The 22334-nt window shown below is 40.8% G+C and overlaps 1 protein-coding gene across 4 annotated transcripts in view; it reads left to right on the forward strand.

Moving 5' to 3' along the window:
* The window catches only part of PUDP (pseudouridine 5'-phosphatase), a 789960-nt gene extending 770681 nt beyond the window's left edge, over window positions 1–19279 (forward strand). For 3 of the 4 annotated variants that reach the window (XM_029604429.1, XM_029604430.1, XM_029604432.1), the window contains one exon: window positions 18066–19279. In XM_029604429.1, the coding sequence (XP_029460289.1) occupies window positions 18066–18242 (177 nt within the window). In that variant the 3' untranslated portion in view covers window positions 18243–19279. The remainder of the gene's footprint in view (window positions 1–18065) is intronic. The other variant, XM_029604431.1, reaches the window with a different exon arrangement.
* The last annotated feature ends 3055 nt before the right edge of the window (window positions 19280–22334 follow it).

Below are 22334 nucleotides of genomic sequence, written 5' to 3' on the forward strand. Positions count from 1 at the left end.
TGCAGGTTATACTTGCTTTTACTGCTTTGTACCTGTGCTGAATCTAATATCTTACATTATATTACCCCAGCTAATAAAGAACTACCATTATTTTATGTTGTACTAAGCATGAAAGGATAACATAATCTTATATCAAATTGCATCTTATACGGAAATGTAAAAGATGATGAAAAATAGCCATCAGGACTGTGGAACATACTGACCTTCACATGAAAAAGCATTCTTTTTCATTTTAAATCAACAGTGTCAAAGATAATTTTGGGACAACTGTCCTATTCTATGTCTTTGAGAAAATCACAAAGGGAAAACTAAGGACTTCTGTTTGTCCAGACATACATAATATTTCCAGTACTCTATTATGAATAATCCTCATTTATTCCAGTAGAGGCCTATTTACTAAACTGCATTATTGTACAGCCTTCCTCTTCAGAGGTCTTCAGTTGCAAGGCAGAGCAAGAGAAATCACTCCTACCTCCTCTCCCTCTAGCACCCATTGACCTTATGTGCTCCTTTTTTCCCACATGGCAGAGTGAGAAATAGAAGGGTTGTTCACACGAGGGAATGCAGGGTGGGTGGATGAAAACCTGGGAGGGGCCTGTCTGTTGACAGAGGGTGATAGGGGGTGGGAGGTTGAAGGCCCAAGGGAGCCTCATTGTTTACTTGGCTAGTAGGAGAATAAAGTCTTGGTAGGAAGGAGGGGTTGGCTCAATATTTGCTAAGGCGTATTGGGAAAGTGGGAGGTTGAAAGCCTGGGAAGGCTTCTCTGTTGATTCAGGGGGATGGGAGTGGGAAGGTGAAAGCTTGGAGATGACTTCAATGTTCACTGGGGGAGTTGAGGGCTCTTACGTTTCACTGGAGGAAGGCCAGAAGTGATGTTTTTCTGAAAAGTCATGTGATGTTGCTGACCTGAATCCTTTTTGAACTTGTTTTCTTTTCTCCATTGGGAAAAAAAAAGTCTAGGTGGAGGTTGCTGCTTGCCTCCAACTCTGTCCTTTTTGTTAAGAAAAATTACCTTCAGAGGCCAAAGATTGTGGCCTCTGTTGGATCTTGTGTTACTGCAGCCAGTAACACAGATGCATTAGGAGCGTCGCTATTTCATATTTCCAATTCTAATGCCTGATTTACTAAATGCTTAACACCTGGTGTTAAAACCGGATATAATGGTAGTGTTAAAATTGGGTGATAATGCCCAATTTTAACTCTAGTAAATATGCCCCATAGTGGGTACATTTTTAAAAGCTTAGTTGGGATTTAGGCACACAAAATAAGAACCTTCACATGCAATATAGATTTTAAGCCTCCTAAAAATATGCATATTGAACAGTTTTCAGAATAGCTCGCCCAGGTACAGATTCTCAATGACTTTGTACAAATTTGCAAAGGAAAAGTCCATAGATGCTTTCCTTTTGAAAATTGCTCATGGATGCAGCTGGCCTGCAGATGTTATGCCTACTTTTTGTGTGGGCTAAATTTGGAAGGGAAATTGCATCCTTGCATTTGAAAATAGTGTGCATCTGCTATTTCCTAATCCCACAGAAAACATATCCACAGGAATGTCTGTCCTTAATCTAGCTAATAGTACACGTGCTGTGGAATCCCGTGTCCTTTAAAACGGATTAAGGGTGGGCAATTTTCTGACAGTCCTTTTTCTAGAGTAAGTCAGTATTTACAAAGGTAAATGGTTTTTGAAAATTGTCCTAAGGAGGGCAATAATGAGTCCCCATGGGCCTTGCAAGTGGCATTTTCATAGTAAATCCCATGGACATGCACATCTGTATAATTTTTGCCTGCACTTAAGCAGGCATAAAGTATGTGTCAGAAACTATGCATGAAGATTTCGAAATGAAATATCTGCATGTAATTTGCTTCCTCTGACATATCTCCTCCCACTTTTCAGCAAATGGGAGAGTAAGGAAAAGGCAGGCAGGCAGGGATCCTAATGAGATTGAAGCTGGCAAATCCCAGTGTCCCCAGGCAAGGCCAAGTATACATTTTATCTAGTTCTCATGAGAAAAGAGCCGCTCATCATCAAAGTTGTCAACAATTGCAATGTCATCTTTGATAAGTAAGACATCCACAAGTTCACTGCCTTCAAGAATGCAGCTGGAGAGGCATTAGTAATATGATATCCAGCCTTGATATATCAAGAAGTACTTTTGATCAGCATACATGAGAACTTTTGATTTCCAGTCACCCTGAGAATGTCGTGGATTAGTAGGGAGGAAGGGGTGCGATATGTAGCATAATAATAAATGAAGGCAGATAAAGATCTAAATGGTCCATCCAGTCTGCCCAACAAGTGGCTTAGGGTAGTAACTGCTGCCCTATGCAGGTTACCTCCATGCCTTTTGTTAAGGGTAGTAACTGCTCCTCCATGCAGGTTATGGCCATGCAGAAATGCTCCACAAAAACGTACCACAGGATACCCCGTTTCTTCATTTCCATCCTTTGTCCACTAGGGCTCCTTGCGGTATATCTCATGCCTTTTTAAATTCCATTGCCTTACTTGTCTTCACCATCTCTTACAAACTTTCTCTCTCTCACACACACGTACACACACACACACTTTAATATACTTGCAGGTTCACTCTCACTTTCAAAAACTTACAGGCTCATTCTCACATACTCACTATCTCTGCTCTCATTCTCCCATAAACACACTGTCACTCACATGCTCATTCACTCACTTCTCTCCCTCTTCCACACACACACACACACATGCTCACACACGCTTTCACTTCTCTCCCTTGCACACGCTCACTCATTTCTCTCTTCCTGCCCTGAGTCCACCAGGCAGCAGCCTTCTCCTCTGGACCAACGAGGCAGCAGCCTTCTCCTTCAGGCCTGTGAGACCAGTGTGGCCATTACTCCTCCTTTATTACCACACAAGCCGACCCTGCTCATGCTGCTGCTTCTTCTGCTATGTAGGCCAATGCTTCTCCTCCTTCCTGCCTGTTTAATCCAGATGGCTTCTGGGGTTTGTGTGGACATTCTTCTACAGTCCAGAGTTTTGCAGTGTTTGCCCAGAGACCTGGTAATTCATTTAGAATTCCGGAGTCTTTGGGCCAAATCTGGAGAGTTCCCAGGAATGTTGGTTAACCCTGACTCAGCCGAAAAGCTCCCACTAAGATATGATGGAAATTGTGCAGGAGGGTTGTTACAAACCCTATAGAGTGCCAGCACAACCTGGGCTGAAGCTTCTTTTCCTCAGAACAAGGCATCAGTGTAGACTCTTACCCGCACACAAAAGTTTTGTTGACTTGACAGTATTAATTTATCTGGAAATAGTTTACAAATAAACATTGTATATCAAACTGTAATTCTGTTAAAAAAAAATCTTGTATTTTATTGTTACAGTTGATGGAGTACCTGAGCCAAAGGGTACAGCCTAACCAATGATAGTGCTAGACAGAAAACTTCTGAGAAGGGATAGGGTGATGCCCTTCTTTCTGCAGCAATTTTAGGGCACACAGATTTGAGGTCGAGTTGGTGCCGCATTAGGATATTTGTGTGCAGCTTGGTATGGTAACGAGGATGACCTTGGTTCAGGCATGCTACATGGTGGGCCCTAGCTTGAATATGGCAAGGCCTCCCCAGGATATTCAGAGATTTTGCCAGGAATCTGGCCTAGTTTAAATCTCAGGGGTTGCTTGGCATGATATTATTAGTTGCCCAACTAAATCATTGTAGACAGTTGGAAGTAAGTCAGTTACATTCAGCCTGGGTACTAAGGATGTTTATAATTTATTCTTCATTTATAAATAAAGTTGTGTCCTTTTTTTTCCATTTTAGACTCCTTTGAGTAATCTTTGCTTAGGAATCTGGGGAGTGAGAGTAGATGGGTGTTTACAGCTGCTAATGTTAGTAAAACCAAATGGCACCGTAATTTTACATACTGCACCAAAAAAATATAATTCCCATGGTGAAGACTAGGTGTATATGTATCTCTAGAACCTTGTTAATATTTATGTGTATATTTGCATTTCTAAAATAAATATTGACAACCGTTTATTCTAGATTTTCATATTATAGAAAGTACCTTTTGTCTATTCCCAAGAGCTGTCTGGTTCAGAGCAAATGTCAAAGCTATCATATACAGTATAAACAATATTATCTTCTAAGAGATGTCAAAGCTTTAATATTGAATACTGATGTGAGTACAGGATGATAAAAAAAATATAAAAAGAACAAACTCCCTACAGAAGGCTATTTCTTTCCTAATTTCTTGTTGTGCCAGACACATAATATTCGTTTATAATAATATTAAGAAATATGAGGGCCCATACTGAATGCCTGGAAGCTCTCACATAACATGGCTCAGGTGTCCCCTGGTAATGTCCTGCACAGACATGCCCCACCCCATCCCTGCCAGTCTTTGTCATCAGTGGTACCAGCAAGAGTAGGGCTGGGGTATTAGGCACACCCAAAGTATATACTAAAATGTGATTCCAACAGGGCATGACGTACAAACATGGTGAAAAAAAAACCAAGATATAATACTTTAAAATAACTGTTTCCTTGCAGGTCAGCTTCAGTGTGAGCAGGGCCTCTTGCTGCCCCAAACTTGGATAGCGTTTTGTAGGGCTACCTCTTCCACCCCATGTTCATTGTCCATACCTTGTGAGAATGCCTCTCAGTGTTTATGGGGACTCACTAAAGGGTTGGAGGGCCTCAGTGCTGTAGTAGGTATTTGGATGGTATCACTGATAATATAATGTTGTCACTTATTTGAGTCAAAATAGATTGCATTTTCATCATTGTGCTCTTCAGCATTTGGATTTCCATTCTGAGCTGTCTTACAATTCTGTTCAGTACTTGGAAGTTGAGTTGGAAGTTGACCCTCATCTAGTTCTCATTTTCTACTGCAGTTCTAGAAGGCTGAAGATCTATCTATGAAAGATGTCTTGGGAATTGGTAGGACAGGTGTAATGTTTAGCTGCTAATTTTTGATATTCATGGAATGAAATTTGGATTATGTTGTGTTATGTCTTCATTGTTTTGGGCCTATACAAGTTATGCTCAACTGCTAAGCATATGGGAGGATGTCTCCTCAGGCTTAGGTTAATAGAAAGTTGAAAGTAAAATACCACTTCTTGTCTCCCTTATATAAGAAGAAAAGATTTTCCTCAGTTATAGTACAAAAATCTAAACGGTCAGAGTCTTTTAGAGGTCAAGGCCATAATTCACTCAGTTCCTCTGCAGAACAGAAGGTGTGAAGGAAAAGGTCTGCATTAGATCCATTAACCTCCAAAGAACACCGCATCATCATCACCGAGATATTTGGCATTATCCTCCTCCAGTTTGCAATCCTCATAGCCAAAGCCTATCTGAGCACCATTGGTGCCATCTACCCCCTCCACCTTGGCACAGAGAGTTGTCTGTATCAGCATGGCTCTTTTATATGATAAATGTTCTGCATTTTCTACTTTGACTTTGGTTCCAGAATCAGACATTTCATCTGTGACACATCAATTGCATCTATGGCATGTGATCCATTTGTTAAAAAAAAAAAATGTGATTGAACGTTGTCCATATTTAAAATAAATATTTCTCTGCCATTACTCTGTCTGTTATATCGCAGCCTGTATTAAAGAAGTGTGCATCTAAATTGCAAATTTCCTAGCGTGTAGACAGATGGACTCAGGACCAGTGGGTTATGCACCTCTGCCAGCAGATGGAGACGGAGCAAGATGACATCACAGTATATAATACTCCTGCAATGACATCAGCCCACCAGAATTCTCCGTCACCAGCAGATGGTGGATGCGCATCTCCCTATGGGGATTGCTTCAGATTTAAGAAGGAGATTAAAAAAAAGAAAAAACTAAAAGCCCTGCTCTCCTGTGGTGATACCAGTTGGTCCCTCCGCCAGTTGAGAATTCCTGAGGTGATTTTCATGGTCCCCCAGAGGTGTGCCTTGATCTGGTAGCTGGTTTTTGCCGAATTAACTGATTGTACAGCTTAAAGGCAGAACTCCAGTGGCTTCTGGTTTGGGCCTGGCTCCTTCTGCTTTTTCTTGTGTACATTTTTTTCAGAGATTGTAATCCTTTCTTCAGGCACAGTCCTCAGCTTTGGCCAATCTGGTCCAGTGCCCCCCCCCCCCCCCCCCTTTCCAGTCCTAGGTTTAAGCGCCAAAGCATGCCTCAGTTAGCTGCGGGTATTCTAGACAGGAACCTGGATGGCACTGATGATGAGGCAGATCCTGACTCCCTGGAGGATGGGGAAATTCCTCCAGGACGAACAATATCGGACCGTGTAGTGGTTCTTTCATAGGGATGAACTGCCAGCCCTAATTTCCCAGACCTTGAAGATGCTGGGAGTACCTGGGGAAGATCCCATATCTGAGCCAAAGAAGAATCCCATTTTGGTTTCCTTGTATAAAGCTTTTTTTTTTCCTTGTTATGGAAGCCATTCAAGAGTTGATTGATCTTGAATGGGACACTCCAGAGGCAAATTTCAAAGGGGGCCAGACAATGAAGGGCCTGTACCCCTGGATCCAGCAGTGTGAGAGAGCGTGTGTGGTTTCCAAAGGTGGATGCACTGCTCTGTGCTGTCTCTAAGTGGCAAAAAAACAGAGAGACAACCTTATGCCGTGGAAAGATTTTATTAAAATATTCTAATACAGAGCCCGACTCCGGCCGAATTAAGGCTGCATCAGGGGCTAAAAATATAAAATTAAAAGAATTTTTTTTAAAAACAAGTAATAAAATAATTAAATAATTATGTCTATATAATTCATAAAAATTTTTTAACTTACATGACTTCTGATGGCAAAGAAACTACATAGGTATATTCTTATGTGGTAACACTGTCAAGCCAAATTTCAGTCTAAAATGAAATTATGCATAGTTAAAAGATTAGATCTGACAATGAATCATTCAAAGTTTAACAAAACTCGAATTATTTTGTTGTGACAGATTAAACAGATACTAAGGTTGTATTTTTGTTTCAAAAAACATTCTCGGTTATAAAACTTACATGTAATGGAAAGGACTACATAAACAAATCCTTCCGTGGTAACAAAGTATCAATATGCAATAGAGTTGTATGTAGCTGACATTTAGCAACATGTGTATGAGAAACCACAGTTTGACAATATTAAAGATACTTAGTTGCAACAAATTTTGACCTATATATATATATATATCTGTCATGAAAGGTTTACATCTTTATGGCACTATGAATAATACAGATGTCCAATTTCTAAGTTAAAAATTAATTTCTAACAAACAGAGAGAAACTGTCTCTAAATGGAACACTGTCCCCTTGGAGGGCGAAGTGGCCTTTAAGGATGTGCATGATAGGAGAATTGAGGCCATTCTCATGCAAGCATTTGAAACAGTAGCGATGATGTTGCAGATAGCATCCTGTTGTGCCCTGGTGGCTCGCTTTTGTCTGCTTTTCTCTCAGGAGGATAATGATCCCGAGGGGAACTTCAGAGCAGTTATGGAACCCGCCGCCGCATTTTTAGTAGATGTGGGCTGCGATTTGGTCCGTACCTCGGCTAGGGGAGTGACTTTGGTAATAGTGGCCAGACGTCAATTATGGCTGTGAAATTATTGGCCGATGCAACCTCCAAAGGCTAATCTTTCGAAATTGCCATTTAAAGGTTCCCTCTTTGGGAGTTAGTTGGAGAAACTGTCCAGTAAGTGGGGCAAATCCCCTTGATTGCCTCAATTGCAGGGTCCTTTTGGTATGAGAGGTTGTCTTCAGGATATGCATTGGAATTTTGCAGTGTTCCTTGGGACATGTTCATGATGTCTCCTTGCCACTTCCCGCAGAAGAAGCAGGCAGTGGAGTCTACACTGTCAAGGCTCCTCAGTCTGAGGGCTGTGGTCCCAGTGCCTCCATCTCAGGAAAGTATGGGGCGATATTCCATTTATTTTGTTGTGCCCAAGAAAGAAGGCTCCTTTCATCCCATTCTGGATGTCAAAGGAGTCAACTGTCATTTGAGGGTGACTCGTTTTTGCATGAAAACCTTGTGCTCGGGGATAATGGCCGTGCAGCCGGGGGAATATCAGACCTCCTTGGATCTGTCTAAGGCCTACCTTCATATTCCCATCCTGTTGAAGCACCAATGTTTTCTGTGTTTTGCAGTGCTGAGGTGCCATTATCAGTTTTGAGCGATGCCTTTTGGTCTGGCCATCGCTCCCAGAGCTTTTTCCAAGGTTATGGTGCTGGTGGCAGCAAAGTTGAGACAGATTGGGATTCTGGTACACTCATATTTGGATGACTGGCTGATTCGTGCCAAGACTCTGAAGAAAAATGTCTGGGGACCCTTAAGGTGATCTCCTTGTTGCAGGAGATTGGTTGGAAGGTGAACCTAGCCAAAAGCAGTCCTCAGCCATCTCAGTCATTGGAGTATCTGGGTGTTCAGTTCTATACGAGTCATGGTTTTTCCTTCCAGAAGCTCAGATTCAGAAGTTAATGTTGCATGTGCGTCTTTTGGTGAACTCTCTACACCTGACAGTGTGGTCCTGTCTTCAGGTATTTGGTTTGAAGGCAGCAACCCTGGAAGTGGTGCCGTGGATGAGGGCATATATGTGTCCCCTTCAGCGCTCTCTGCTGCCGAATAGTCACAAGACTATTCGGTTCAGCTCCACTTGCCAATGGAAATCTGCTCTCACCTGCAGTGGTGGTTGCAGGAGGTTCATCTGAGAAAGGGAGTCTCCCTGACATCACTGGACTGGTTGATTCTCATGACAGATGCGAGTCTCCAGGGTTGGGGAGCACACTGTCAGGAGCTAATGGCGCAAGTGCGCTGGAACACAGAAGAATCTCTCTCGAACATCAATCACCTGGAAGCCTGGTTGGTGTGCTTGCAGTTTAGCAATAGACTGCAGGGTCAAGCAATCCAAATAATGTCGGGCAATGCAACAACAGTGGTTTACATCAATTGGCAGGGAGAAACCAAGAGCCAGCAAATGTCACTGGAAATAGACTGGCTTATGAAATGGGCAGAAGGACATCTTCAGATGATCTCGGGCTCTCACATTACAGGAAAAGACAACATAAGAGCGGCCTTTCTCAGCCAGGAGAGTCTAGACCCGGGTGTTGTCAGACAAGGCATTTTACCTTATAGTGGATCGCTGTGGCCTTCCGTTCCTAGACCTGCTGGCGACTTCTCGCAAAGTGAGATTCTTCAGTCGCAGAAGAGATCCGACGTCCTTGGGTATTGATGCTCACATACAAATCTGGCCAGAAGACAAGCTGCTGTATGCCTTTCCCCTGTGGCTCCTGTTGTGTAGAATAGTTCACAGGATCAAATGTGTCAGGAATGGAGCTCCTGGTGGCACTGAATTGGCCCAGAAGACTTGTGATATGCAGATCTGCAGAGACTCATGATAGATTCTTCCCTTCTGCCGCACAAAATTCTGTTGCAGCAGGGACATGTCCTTCATGAAGATTTGACTCAATTTTTTCTTACGGTATGGCCCTTGAAAGGGCTCACTTGTTGAAGCGAGGTTATTCTTCTGAGGTGATTGCCACCTTGCTACATGCTCAGAAGTTCTCCATTTCCTTAACCTATGTGTGGGTTTGGTGAGTGAAGTTTGGAGTGAGGATCGAAGTGTTCTTCCTCATTCAGTGAAGATCCCGCTCATTTTGGAATTTTTGCAGGATGGATTAAATAAGGGGTTGGCCCTTAATTCTTTGAAGTGCAGGTTGCAGCTCTTGTATGTTTCAGGGGCCAGGTCAAAGGTGAGTCCTTATCATCTCATCCTGATGTGGCTTGTTTCTTTAAGGGAGTGAATCAACTTCATCCTCCCTTAAGGTTACCGGTTCCTTTTTAAAAAGGCAGAGCAAAACATATCTGAAGTATGCTTTCCCTCTTTTAAGTGAAACCTAGAAAATGTTAATTTGTTGTAAACTATATTGTCAGTAATGAAAGTTAAGGGTAAGACTGCTTTGAGTTTTGACTAATTATTTCCTATGGCCGCCGTGCCAGGAGCCTCTGGTCCCGTCCCTTTAGTAAAGCCCCGGGACTTACGCGCGTCGCCGGGCCTTTTGAAAACAGGCCCAACGTGCGTAACCCTTTGAAAATCCGGCCCTTATTTTTTTATTTTTTTAATTTATAACCTGCACTTCTACGGAGTCGTTTGAGGTGATTCACAATATAACAACAATCATAATTAAAAAAACAAAAATGCTAAAGGTCTGAGCAAAGACTGGACAAATCAAAAAGGTATAACAAAGTATTGCAAGACCTGCACAAGAGCAGATTCACTAAAAGCCTGCACAGGTGAGTTTTTAATGCCTTCTTAAATAATTGAATGCATTGCAGTGTCCAGAAACTACTCAAGCAATGCATTCCAGAGGTTTGGCCCTGTTACTGAAAAAGCCCTTTCTCTGATTTTGCCAAGATGCAGAAACCTAATAAAAGGGATTTCTAGATTTTTTTTTTATCAGTAGACCTTATATATTAAGAGGTTTAGCGTGTCGAAAACACGCAGCTAACCCCCCCCCCAAAAAAAAAAACAAAACAAATAGTGCTTATCACATGCAAATGTGCAATCAAGCCGCACATTTTACGCTCAGAAATTAACGCTTTTCTGCATTAAGTCGGAGGAACCAAAGCTTAAAAAAAAAAAAAGTTCCAGCTGTGGTCTCCTGCACTTAAGCCAGTAGAGAGCAAACTCTCACTGAATCTGGTAGGAGGCTAGGACCTGAAAACTGTGCGCTATACAACTATGGTGGAGAGAAGGAAGGAAGCAATTGTTTACCCTGTGCTATGGCTCCCGCCTTCCCAGAGCCAGTGTAAGCTTTGTTGCTGCCCTGTGAAAACAATTACTGTGCTGCCCCCCCCCCCCCCCCCCACTCATTCAGTCTCTGTCCCAGGCCAGTCAAATAAAACCCAGCTCCCTCCAGAAATCTATATTTTTAAAAACTGACAGAACCCATGGTCAAGGGAAGGGTATTGCATAGCTTAGGGAAACCTTACAAACTTGCACACACCATCTCCCACACTCCCACACCCTCTACAGCCACATAAAATGTAATTATGCACATGTAACAAATTTTACATAAAAAAGAACATTCACAGTACAGCTTCTGAAGCAAAATATCACTTACCAACATATCTATATATTTACATGCACTGCTGTGGTGCCAAACAGAAAATCAGCAAAAAAGACCTTGGAAACTCCTAGTGGCACCTAGAAAGCCATGACTAATTACAATATGGTAAATCTCCCATACCTAAACAATCCTAATACAAGCACTCAAATAGCAGCAACCTTGTCTATGAAAGGCAACACTGCAAAAATTACACCAGGCCCTAGAACACCAATACACATCCTATTGGGAAAATAGAACAAGTCAGGCTGATATAGATCCTTCAGAAACTACATGCCAGCAAAATAGCTCACCTTGGTCACATATGCAGAATACAGACAGACCCTGAACAAATACAGAATAAAAGAGTCCAGAAGAAACTATAAATAGAAACGTGCTGAGAAGAACTGAACTGGAACCCAGAACAAGCTAGCCTCTATATGCAGAGCAACAATGGAAAACAAAACATAAACATTCTTCATAAAACATTAAATAATAAAATCAAGAAATATAAAACATAATAGTAAAATCATATTCATAAAAATAATAAATATTTCAAACCAGTTAATGAATAGAATATCCAAAATTTCCCAAACACCAATATATTTCAAAAAAATCAAATAATTAAAAAATGTTCTAATATTCCCCCTCCCCCCCAAAAAAATAAAATATTTCAAAACCACAATGACATCAAATTTCATCCAATAATTAAAGCTAATAAGGATTAAAAAATCTCCTGCTCTCCATACCTGGTATCTTTTGATTTCCAGTCATCCTGAGATTTTCGTGGATTCGGGAAGAAAGGGCTGCACAAACCTATCTCACATACACAATAACATATTGATTCTCTCTCATACTCCCTTGTCTGATATAAATGCCTATGCTCTCACACATACTCCCTCTCTCTCCTTCAGACACGTAATGTGTGTGTGCGCATGCTTGTGAGAGTCTCACTCAAACACACACATATGCATACAGGCACTCACAGACACACACATACACAGGCTCTCATTCAGACACACCCACATGCCTACATACAAGCACATAGGCTCTTACACGGCCACATAAAAGCTCTCACACAGCCAAACACAAGCATACAGGCTGTCACAAAGCCACACACACACACACAAGCTTTCATACAGGCACATATATGCATACAGGCTGTCATACAGCCACATACATACAAGCTTTCACACAAACACACACATACATACAGGCTGTCACACAGAGACACACAAGCATATAGGCTGTCACTCAGCTACACACACAAGCTTTTCACCACAGACACCACAAATGCACACAGGCTGTCACATACACACAACACAAGCTTTCACACTGACACACATAAGCATACAGGCTGTCAAACACACAGACACACACAGGCTTGCACACAGACATACACACATACATAAACTCTCAGACAGACACATAAACGGCCTCCTGTTCTCTTTGGGCCTGGTGGGATGAGCTCCACCATGGCCCTGCGGGCTCCTCTTTTCTTCGAGCTGTAGTGGGATGAGCTCTACCATAGTGCGGCAAGCTCTTCTTCGGCTCGTGGAGAGGAGTGGAGTTGACGCTGAAGCAGGAAAGAAAACTGTGGCGGCGCAACAGTTCAACCTGCTGGTGGGTTGAACTTTGCCGCGGCTCATGGCCAGCAGCCTCTTTTCTTTTTCAGCCACCGGCAAGTTGAACTTTGCCGGAGGCCTCTCTTCCTCTGCAGCCGCCAGTAGGTTTGGCTCCGCGGGCAGCCCTGCACCTCTTCTGTTGCCGCTGCTGCCCCCCTGGGTGTGCTACCCCATGCAAATACACAGTATGCACACCTAGTCACGCCGGTCCTGTGCCTTCCCTTGCAGGAATGTTTGACCAATGAGCTGCAGTGGGTGAAAGAAAGGAGCAGCAGTGCAGGAGACATTTTGTCTTTGCTCTGTCCCACATTGCTTGTGCTCCTCACTCAGATTATGGTTGTTGCCAGTGGAGGAGACAGATGAGATAGTTGGTGGGAAGATGGGGATGAAGGGAGAAGGATGAGAGTGGCACTAATAGAGGAGTGGAGAGGTTACAGGAGCTAGGAGAGAAGCTGAATATTGGGAAAAGGAACTGACAGAGGGAGAGGGAAGAGGATCTATTAAAGGGGATGAGAGAAAGGACATTGATTCAGAAGGAGTAAGGGATTGATAGATGGGATATTAGCTATGAAGGGAACAAGAAGCAGAGAGATGATACAAGCTGGGAGAGAGGATACTGCTGAGAGAGAAGGAGAACAGCTGGAAGAAAGAATGCTGGCTGTGAGGGAGTAGCTGCGTGGCAGGAGAACTTGCGGGGAAAGGAGGGATCTGGGAGAGAAGGAAAAAGGAGAATGGGTGGGGAATAGAGGTAGGGAAAGAAAAGTAGGGAGAAGTGATGGGAGAGTAGACAGGCTGTGAAGGGAAGCAGAGAGAGCTGTGAGAAGAACCTAGGAAGGGGACATAGGCTGTGGTGGGGCAGACACTGGGACAGAAGGAGAGTTGAACTTGAGAGGGGAGAGGTAAGAGGGCCTTGAGTTGTGAAAAAGTAGTATGGAAGGAGCTGTGTAGGACTGGATGAGGCGAGGAGATACAGGGGAACTAAGAGAAAGGGGAGAAGGATGACAGTGCATCATAGAGAAGGGATGAGAGGGGTGGAAAGAAGAGATATGATGAGAAGGACAGAATGAAACAGGAGGTAAAAGAAAGTAATGAGATATGGTGATGGGGAAAAAAGAAGAGGCAAACTACAAATAAAAACAAAAACAGACACAGAAATGCTAAAGAAATGAGAAGACAGATACAAGTTTTAAAAGTGAAGGAATGAAAAGGCAGAGATGAGAGAAAACCATGAGCAAGCACACACAAAGGAAAAATTAAACTATAAATTTCTGTGCTAGGTAGCTGAGTTGTGTCAAGGGCAGGGGAAGCATCTGATATATATTCTTTTCCTCCAGCCCTGTGGTCGATGGGGTAAAGACGTTTTCTGGAGGTGGGTTGAGGTGTGGATATATGATGCCATGTGCTAAAAATCTCCCTCTTAAAAACTGCTTCCCCTTGGCAGATCTGGTATCTTGTGAACCAATTATTTTTTTTTGTTTTTTACAAAACGTCTGAGCGCAGATGGGCATTGAGCATTCCCAGCATGCTTAGAGAAACATTAGTGCTGGTAGAATTGACCTCCACACTTTATCCAGTCTGGAGGTCTTTTGAGTTCTCATGGGCACAAAAGTTGTTGCAGTTTTATTGGCCCAAACACAATGTTCTCTACTCCTAAGAGATTGTAAAGAATGATATTCAAGGAATATTCCATGTAAGACAATTTCCCAGGTTTTGGTTTTTTTCAGTACTTTGGTGCTCTGTTGTGCAAATATGATATATATATATTTGCAACACTGTAGGTACTTGGATAGTTGTAAGTGCATTTAAAACACAGTAAGCAATTTAGTGACTATGAATGCATTTGCATGTCAAAGCATTTTCAATATGGCATCCTTGTGAGCTGACATCTCAATTAGAAATGTAATGCAGTGATTTATGAGATAAACTCTATTGTTGTTGGGTTTGAGGAATGAACTAAATGCATTTCTTTGCACTGTTGAAGCCTAAAACATGTATAAGGATTCTGCTGAAGATAAGAATACCTGGGCTAGCATTTGAATCTGAAATCCTTATTTTTTTCTTCCACACAGAATAGTAACTCAAGGGCCCAGAAATTAAGGACAAGTTAAAACATTAGAAACCTCTCTTTTAAATGAAAGACATGTAGTGTTTGTCAGGTCAGGTGTCCTGCATTTGTACTGAACCTGTGATGTTTATGACTACTATTCTTCCTTGTACCACTCTTCTTTCCAAAGACAGTGTGACAGGACCCCCATCTCCACTACTTCTGCTCTGACTAATCCCTCCGGGAGCAGTTATATATGCTAGAGACAAGGAGAGATAGAAAGAATTCTATATGTCAGTGTCAATTCATAATGTTGTGAAGCAGCACTGTGAAACAGCTGATAGTGCTGTTCAGGAAGCATTGTGAGCCACTTGGGGGAATTACTTCCTCTCCTTCCAGGAAAGAGCAATATGCTGAACTAGGTGGCCATCTTCTCTTGCTCATCATATATTATTCACAGAGGAGGAGGAGGAAGAAGGAACTCTGCAATACCCCATTAATATTAGGGAAGGTATAAGGAGGAGTGGTGAGATGGAGGTCATTTCATGCCTTTAATATTTGGGAAAAGAGAGGCCCTCTACTGCCAATTCTTGTCTTGAGTTGTCCCACATTTAAACAGAGCCTCAAAAAGCACAATTCCTTGATGATTTTGTGTGAGGAATGGAGGGAGCAGTAGGATTAAGTAGCTATTCTTCATCTGGCTCACTAGAATTTGTTACTGTGCGGGGGATCGCGCGCCGGCAGTTGCCCGGCGCGCGCAACTTACTTTAGCCCCAGGGCTGAAGTAAGTTTTAAAACAAGAAACAAAAAAAGAAAAAGGGCAGGGGAGGTGGAGGTAGGGAGCAAGGGAAGGCAGCGCGGCTCGGCACGGGCTCAGGGCGCGCAAGGTGCACAATTGTGCACCCCCCCCCTTGTGCGTGCCGACCCCTGATTTTATAAGTTGCGCGCGCAAGTTATAAAATTGGGCGTACATGTGTGCGTGCCGGGTAGCACGCGCACCTTTTAAAATCTACCCCTAAATGAGGCATGTTCGAATTGGGTACTGTGCCAAAAATGTGGAATTTGGACATTAAAGGCCTGATTTTCAAAAGCATTTACATGCTTAAAAGTGGGTTTTACATGAGTAAATGCATTTTGCCATGTAAATTGGCTTTTAAAAATTTCTACAATATATGCCATTGATTTACTTACGTAATTGCCCTTTATGTGAGTAAATGGCTTTTGAAAATTGCTATAATAATATGTTACATTTAACAACTCCTTTGAAAATTCACCTGTTAAATTATAGACAATGGAGGAGATTTTCTCTGTTTCCTCATTCTTATATTTAAAACATTTAATTTACCATCTCATTGTTTTTAAGTGGCTGCAGTTGAGACATTATATAAAATCCAGCAGCTTACCTTTAGATGAGTTGCAGCAGTATCTTGAAATAGTAGTGACTCAAATAGAGCATCTTGCTTCTAGTTTTTAGTCATTTTTAAAAGTACAAAATAATCTGGAATGATCCAGTTCAGAAAAACCTGGGAAGCTGATTTAGGATGCAAAATACAGTTTCTTTTGAAAACTTTTAGAAATTGACTATACAAATATCCCTATCTTCCAGATCATCCAATCTATTTTTTTGTTGTTCACATTCATTGTGGACTCCCTGGAAATTATATAAAGCAGATATTTCAAGATTGCATCTTTAACAGCCCTGTAATAGAAATATAGCAAGCCTTTCATGTATGCTTTTTTATTTTCCAACAGTTAAACTATTTTGGGGAAAAAACTTTGGGAATGAATTTAAAAAATTGTGATTATAAATTGTGATATTACATATATTTACTTATTTATTTATTTGAAACTTTTATATACCGACATTAGTATGCAACATCATGCCGGTTTACATTAGCAACTGATATTATTATCTTGAGATCGTTAGCTTTAGAATGCTTTCTATCGCTACCTCAACAGAAATTGGTTGATTTCCTGCTTTCCTTTGATCTGAAAGTGCTTTTAACAAATTTGAAGACATTTGCTTTAATAGATGTAAATTTGTGATGGATTTCAGTTTCTAAGATTTCTATAAGAATCAGTTGCCAGTGCAAAATACAATAAAATGGTTGTGTGGGTAGAAATTTGGAGACCTCTGGACTGATTTTTTTTAATTTGTAATCTTGTTTGTTTGTTTTTTTCACCTTGAATCACCATGGGATATTGCCTTACTATTGTTGTACCTGACCTGTTCAGAAAATGGAAATTCTTTGTTCTTGTTTTGTGTCTCTCTTTCTCTCTCGACCTAAACATGCCCACAGGACCAGCTTCTTTTAATGAGGCTAAAAATATGCTATGGAAGGCAGTTTTCAGTCAGGCCATTTTACATGGGTAAATACCTTTAAAATGATGTAAACTGAACCTACTAAATAATCGCTGTAAATAAATAAAGCAAGCCAACTAAATAATCTTCTTGGATAAGATAAACCCAGTCTACTAAAGCAAAAAACAGTTGAGACACTTACAAATACATAAGGTATATTGCCTCCTAATTGCTTCCTATTTTTAAATATCTCACTAAAGCCTAGCCTATATCCTTTTTCCCAAGACCTGACAGTTTTCTCTTACTCATTTGGTCTTCCTGCTATATCAGAACCAGCCTCTTTGGGCTATGGCACTACGAACCTTCATTTGCAGTGACCCAGGGGTTAACCATTATTTAGTAACCCCTGCTTCCACTCCTGCCCAGCTAACACAGTGATGCTCATTGGCCGGGGGCCACAGACTATAGTTCTCTACAGATGATGATTGAAATTTTCTATCTCTAGCCCTGAATGGCCTGAGGAGCAGAAGACAGGCAAAGGAAATAAACCTGGGTCTTCCACATGGCAGCTCAGCCACTGGGCCAGCCTAACTGGCAGTATATTTTAAGATGTCAGCCACTATAGGGGACTTATCATAAGCTCTATCAAGAAATCATAATACTGACTTGCAGCCATCCTATTATCCAAAGCTTATTGAGACTTTCCTTAGTGCTGACAGTCAGTCATGCTAAACCGTGCCATATTGAGTGGTTTTATGATTTGCAAAGGTACATCCATTAAAGATTAGGTTTAGACTACCAAATGTATTTCACTTGTAAGTCAAATTGAACCAAGATCTCTAAAGGTACAAAAATAATTATTCACTGTATTTATATGAATAATATAAGAATCATTACGTTTGTGGAGTTGTACAGTTCTCATCATTTACATTTGGCTATCGATCAAACCTGATAACCAGAAACATGTAAATTTAATGAATTTCTGTGCTAGTATCTTAACATATTCTCTTGATTTGATTTTCTTTTTGTTTTTACCCCCTAGTGCCTTGTGTTTGAAGATGCTCCAAATGGGGTCCAGGCAGCACAAGCAGCTGGGATGCAAGTTGTTATGATTCCTGATGAAAACTTGAACCCAAATCTGACAAAGGAGGCCACTTTACTACTGAAAACTATGGAAGATTTTAAGCCAGAATTGTTTGGTTTACCAGCATATGATTAAGAAGTGACATATATCTTAGAAAAGTCTTAAAAAGGAAACATGAAATATTGATGTGACTTTTTTGTTTTGTTTTAAAGGCCGATTTCTGAAATGCTATCCAATACATAAAAACAGATATTGCAAAAAAGGACCACTTGGTCCACCAAGTGTACCTTCTTGCACCTGCCACCTATACTATCACAGTTCTATCCCCTCCCTCTGCCACTAAGTTTCCTTTATGCTTATCCCATGCATGCTTGAATTCTGCCACTGTTTTCACCCCTATAACTTCTGTTTAAATTCTGTTCCAGGTGTCTTATCACAATGGGCCTGATTTTCAAAAGCATTTATACGCATAAAACCCAGTTTTATGTGAATAAATTGGCTTTTAGAAATTTGCCCTGGGATTGAGCGTGTAAAAGTACCACATGCAGAAGTCATTTCACGCATACTCAAGAGAGGCATTTTTGGGGGGCGGGATGGGAAACCATTTATGCACTTTTGCTTATACTTTTGATTTTCTGCTCTCAAGCAGGTGTAAATGCTCATATTCCATGCTGGGTTCCACATACATCTGCCACTTTTCAAAGTAGGCACGTAAGTCTGCTTTAAACATTTGAACTGAAGTCTGCATGTACTTTCCTTACTTGAACTTCAGCCTTATAAGGGCTATAATAAAAGTGCCCTGAATGAAAACAATGCTTTCACTTTCCTTTTGAGCTTTCCTCTATGCAGCTTGATAAGACAACCACTTGTCCTTGATCTTTTCATTCTATAGGATACTAGCTTCTGGTATATTTGAATATTTATATCATATCTCCTCTTTTCCTGCTATCTTCTAGACAGAACATCTTTAGCTTCTTCATTCAGTCTATATTTTAGCTTATAATGAATGTGGCCATGCATTGCTAATACTAATTGAAGATTTCATGTTTTGCTTTGCATAGTTTTATTCCACTTTGCTTGTGCTGGGTATTTTTTAATATTTTTTAATGAAAAAATCAACTGTTTTTTTCAACAGAACATGATCAGGGCTATAAAATTATATTACATTCCTACATGGTAAGTCACTTACTGTTGAGAGATAGAAGAGTTATTTCATTTTGAGATTTAGAAATGATGAACAAATATCTGGAAGACTTTGACATTAACTTTCATTCTGGTGCACGGGCACACGTGCATTTGTTGGCGCGCGCACACGCATACATCTATTTTATCAGAACTACAAAAGGTATCGTCCAACTGCTTCCATGCTCTTCACCAACTTTATAAATGAATAAATAATTTTTATTATTTGTATATTTTATCAGAACCGCATCAGCAAGCCTGGCAATGTGCTCAGTGAAATCTAAGCCGTCCGGTCTTTTCTATCATTTGCGGTTCGATAAATTGTAGAGGAGCACCGAAGTGCTTTAAATTAGCCTCGAACGAACTGTCTATGCCCATCAGAGTATCTTTAGATTGACTCCTCTTTAGATTTGACTCAACATCGGCCGTGTTGAATGCGGTCTCTGTCCCAACTCTGAAAATTGAGACTTGGCGTCCTTCAAGAATAGGTTGCTACACCAACGAAGCTAAGTACTATCTATATGGTATTCTGGTATTGTAGAGCTTGACAATTTGTTTTTTTACTTATAGGTGATCATCAAAAAATTTTGATATTAAAATGACTCCTGATGAAGCAATGCTGTAATTGCGAAACACGGCCGATGTTGAGTCAAATCTAAAGATACTCTGATGGGCATAGACAGACAGTTCATTCGAGGCTAATTTAAAGCACCGGTACTCCTCTACAATTTATCAAACCGCAAATAATAGAAAAGACCGGACCGCTTAGATTTCACTGAGCACGTCGCCAGGCTTGCTGATGCAGTTCTGATAAAGTATACAAATATATAATAATAAAAATTAATTATTCATTTATAAAGTTGGTGAAGAGCATTAAAGCAGTTGGACGATACCTTTTGTAGTTCTGGCATATTGCATACAGGATCGTGTTGTGGCTCTTTGTTGTTTTGCATCTATTTTATAACATATGAACATATATGTGCACATGTTATAAAATCAGCAGGATGTGCATAGATGTGTGCACAATTTTATATGGGTGCACACAAATACCACATCTACAGCGTAAGGGGGGAGGAGCTTGTAAGATATGCATGCCGATGGCAATACCCATTTCCCCAGTCCATTCCCAGTTTGCACAGTTAAACAATAAGACTTCCTTACCCCCCCCAGCTAACTAGCTTTTCTTTTATCCTATCTGCCCTGACCCTTGAAACCCTGCTGAGTAGCCTAGTTTTTTTTGTTTTTCTACTTACACCTCCTCCATAGCAGAAATAAAGTTACACAGTAGGGGATCTCGGCACGCTTGTGTGTGTAAGTACTTACACGTACATTTTTACTTACGGATTTGAACCACCCATGTCCCACCCAGACTCCACCCACTCCCCACCCATTTTTTTTTGTCATTTGCATTTGTGCAATTTGCCATGTAGATAATTTTAATTTTTGGCTCAAAACCTGATGTGGATTTGGATATATTGGAGGCTGATGCTGGGGCTGTGTATGGAACAATAAAAGGTTATATGGTAAGGATGGCCTACATTTGTCTGTGGTAGGAAAGAATATGCTAAGTAAAAAAAATTCAGATCATACATTATCAGGCATTTAAAACAGGAGTAGAAGGAGGTAGCAGTGAAATTAGCATATCATACATGCGAAAAAAAATTCAGATCATACATTATCAGGCATTTAAAACGGGAGTAGAAGGAGGTAGCAGTGAAATTAGCATGTCACCCCCAAGCAATACAGAAAGCTGGAAGAGAAAGTAACATCAGTTCAAAAAAAACAGAAAGGGTGACTAGGAAGAGCAGCTGGAAAGCTATGACCACAAATGCTCATAGTATGAGCATTAAAATTCCAGACCTGACTGTCCTAATAGTGGAGGTAGACTTGGGCATTGTTGCTGTTACGGAGACATGGTTCACTGAGTCTCATGATTGGGATGTGCCTATCCCGGGCTATAACTTGTGAAGAAAGGACAGAAAAGGGGGAGGAGTAGCTCTTTATATCAAAAACAATATTCATAACATTGAAGAAGGAAGAATTCATCTTGTTGCTTTATAGACAGGTATATAAAATATACAAAATATATAGTATGACCATCAGATCTTTGATGAGGCCTCACCTGGAGTACTGTGTTCAATTCTGGAGACTGTATCTCAAAAAGGATAGAGACAGAATGGAAGCGGTCCAAAATAGGGCAAGGAGTTATGAGTGTAAATGTAACAATACTATCATAGCAATTTTCAAAAGCCATTTACTTGAGTAAAGTACACTTACCACAAGTAAATCCTATAGACAATTCAATGGCATATCTTGTAGCAAATTTCAAAAGCCCACTTACTCAAGTAAAGTATTGTGTTTAGCAGTCCACTAAATGAATATCATTCATTTGCTGATTCACTGCTTATACGTGATAACTAAACACCCCATCACAATCTTGAATATACTTAGCTTTTGTTGTTTTCTCAAAAAATACCAAAAACTCATTTCCAAAAATGCTTAGAGATGCTGTGTCATCTATATTCAGCTCTCCTTGAGCAACATTTCTTCACAACACAACACAACATAGGCCCATGTTTTGACGACTCACTCATTGCCTCAGGGACCATCATATCTGAAAATGCAGACAACAAAATTGCCATATCACTTCTAATGCCACTAACAGATATCAACAACAACAAAAAGAAAACAGAGTCCCCAAATAATAGAACACTCACATACCTTACAACACGTGGTGTATCGTTCAATAATGGCCCTTCCCGATAAAACACATCCATTTAAACATACCGCTAGCCAATCACACATCATGATGCAAGCATACAAATGTTATAGTTTGCAAACAAATCAGCTCAATAAAATTATATCTGTAAAAAATTCAACAGCAAGCATCCCAGTCAGTTTCCTTGTTAAGACCAAATAGATCTACAGAATTTAACCTATGAATCCATTGCTGCTCTCTGCTTAATAAAAGGACAACTAAATCACCCCACACCTATATCAGAATACCTTTTCCAATACTGAAAAAATGAAATTAGCAAATTAATT

Source organism: Rhinatrema bivittatum, chromosome 5 (genome assembly GCF_901001135.1).
Source record: "Rhinatrema bivittatum chromosome 5, aRhiBiv1.1, whole genome shotgun sequence".
Classification (NCBI taxonomy): Eukaryota; Metazoa; Chordata; class Amphibia; order Gymnophiona; family Rhinatrematidae; genus Rhinatrema; species Rhinatrema bivittatum.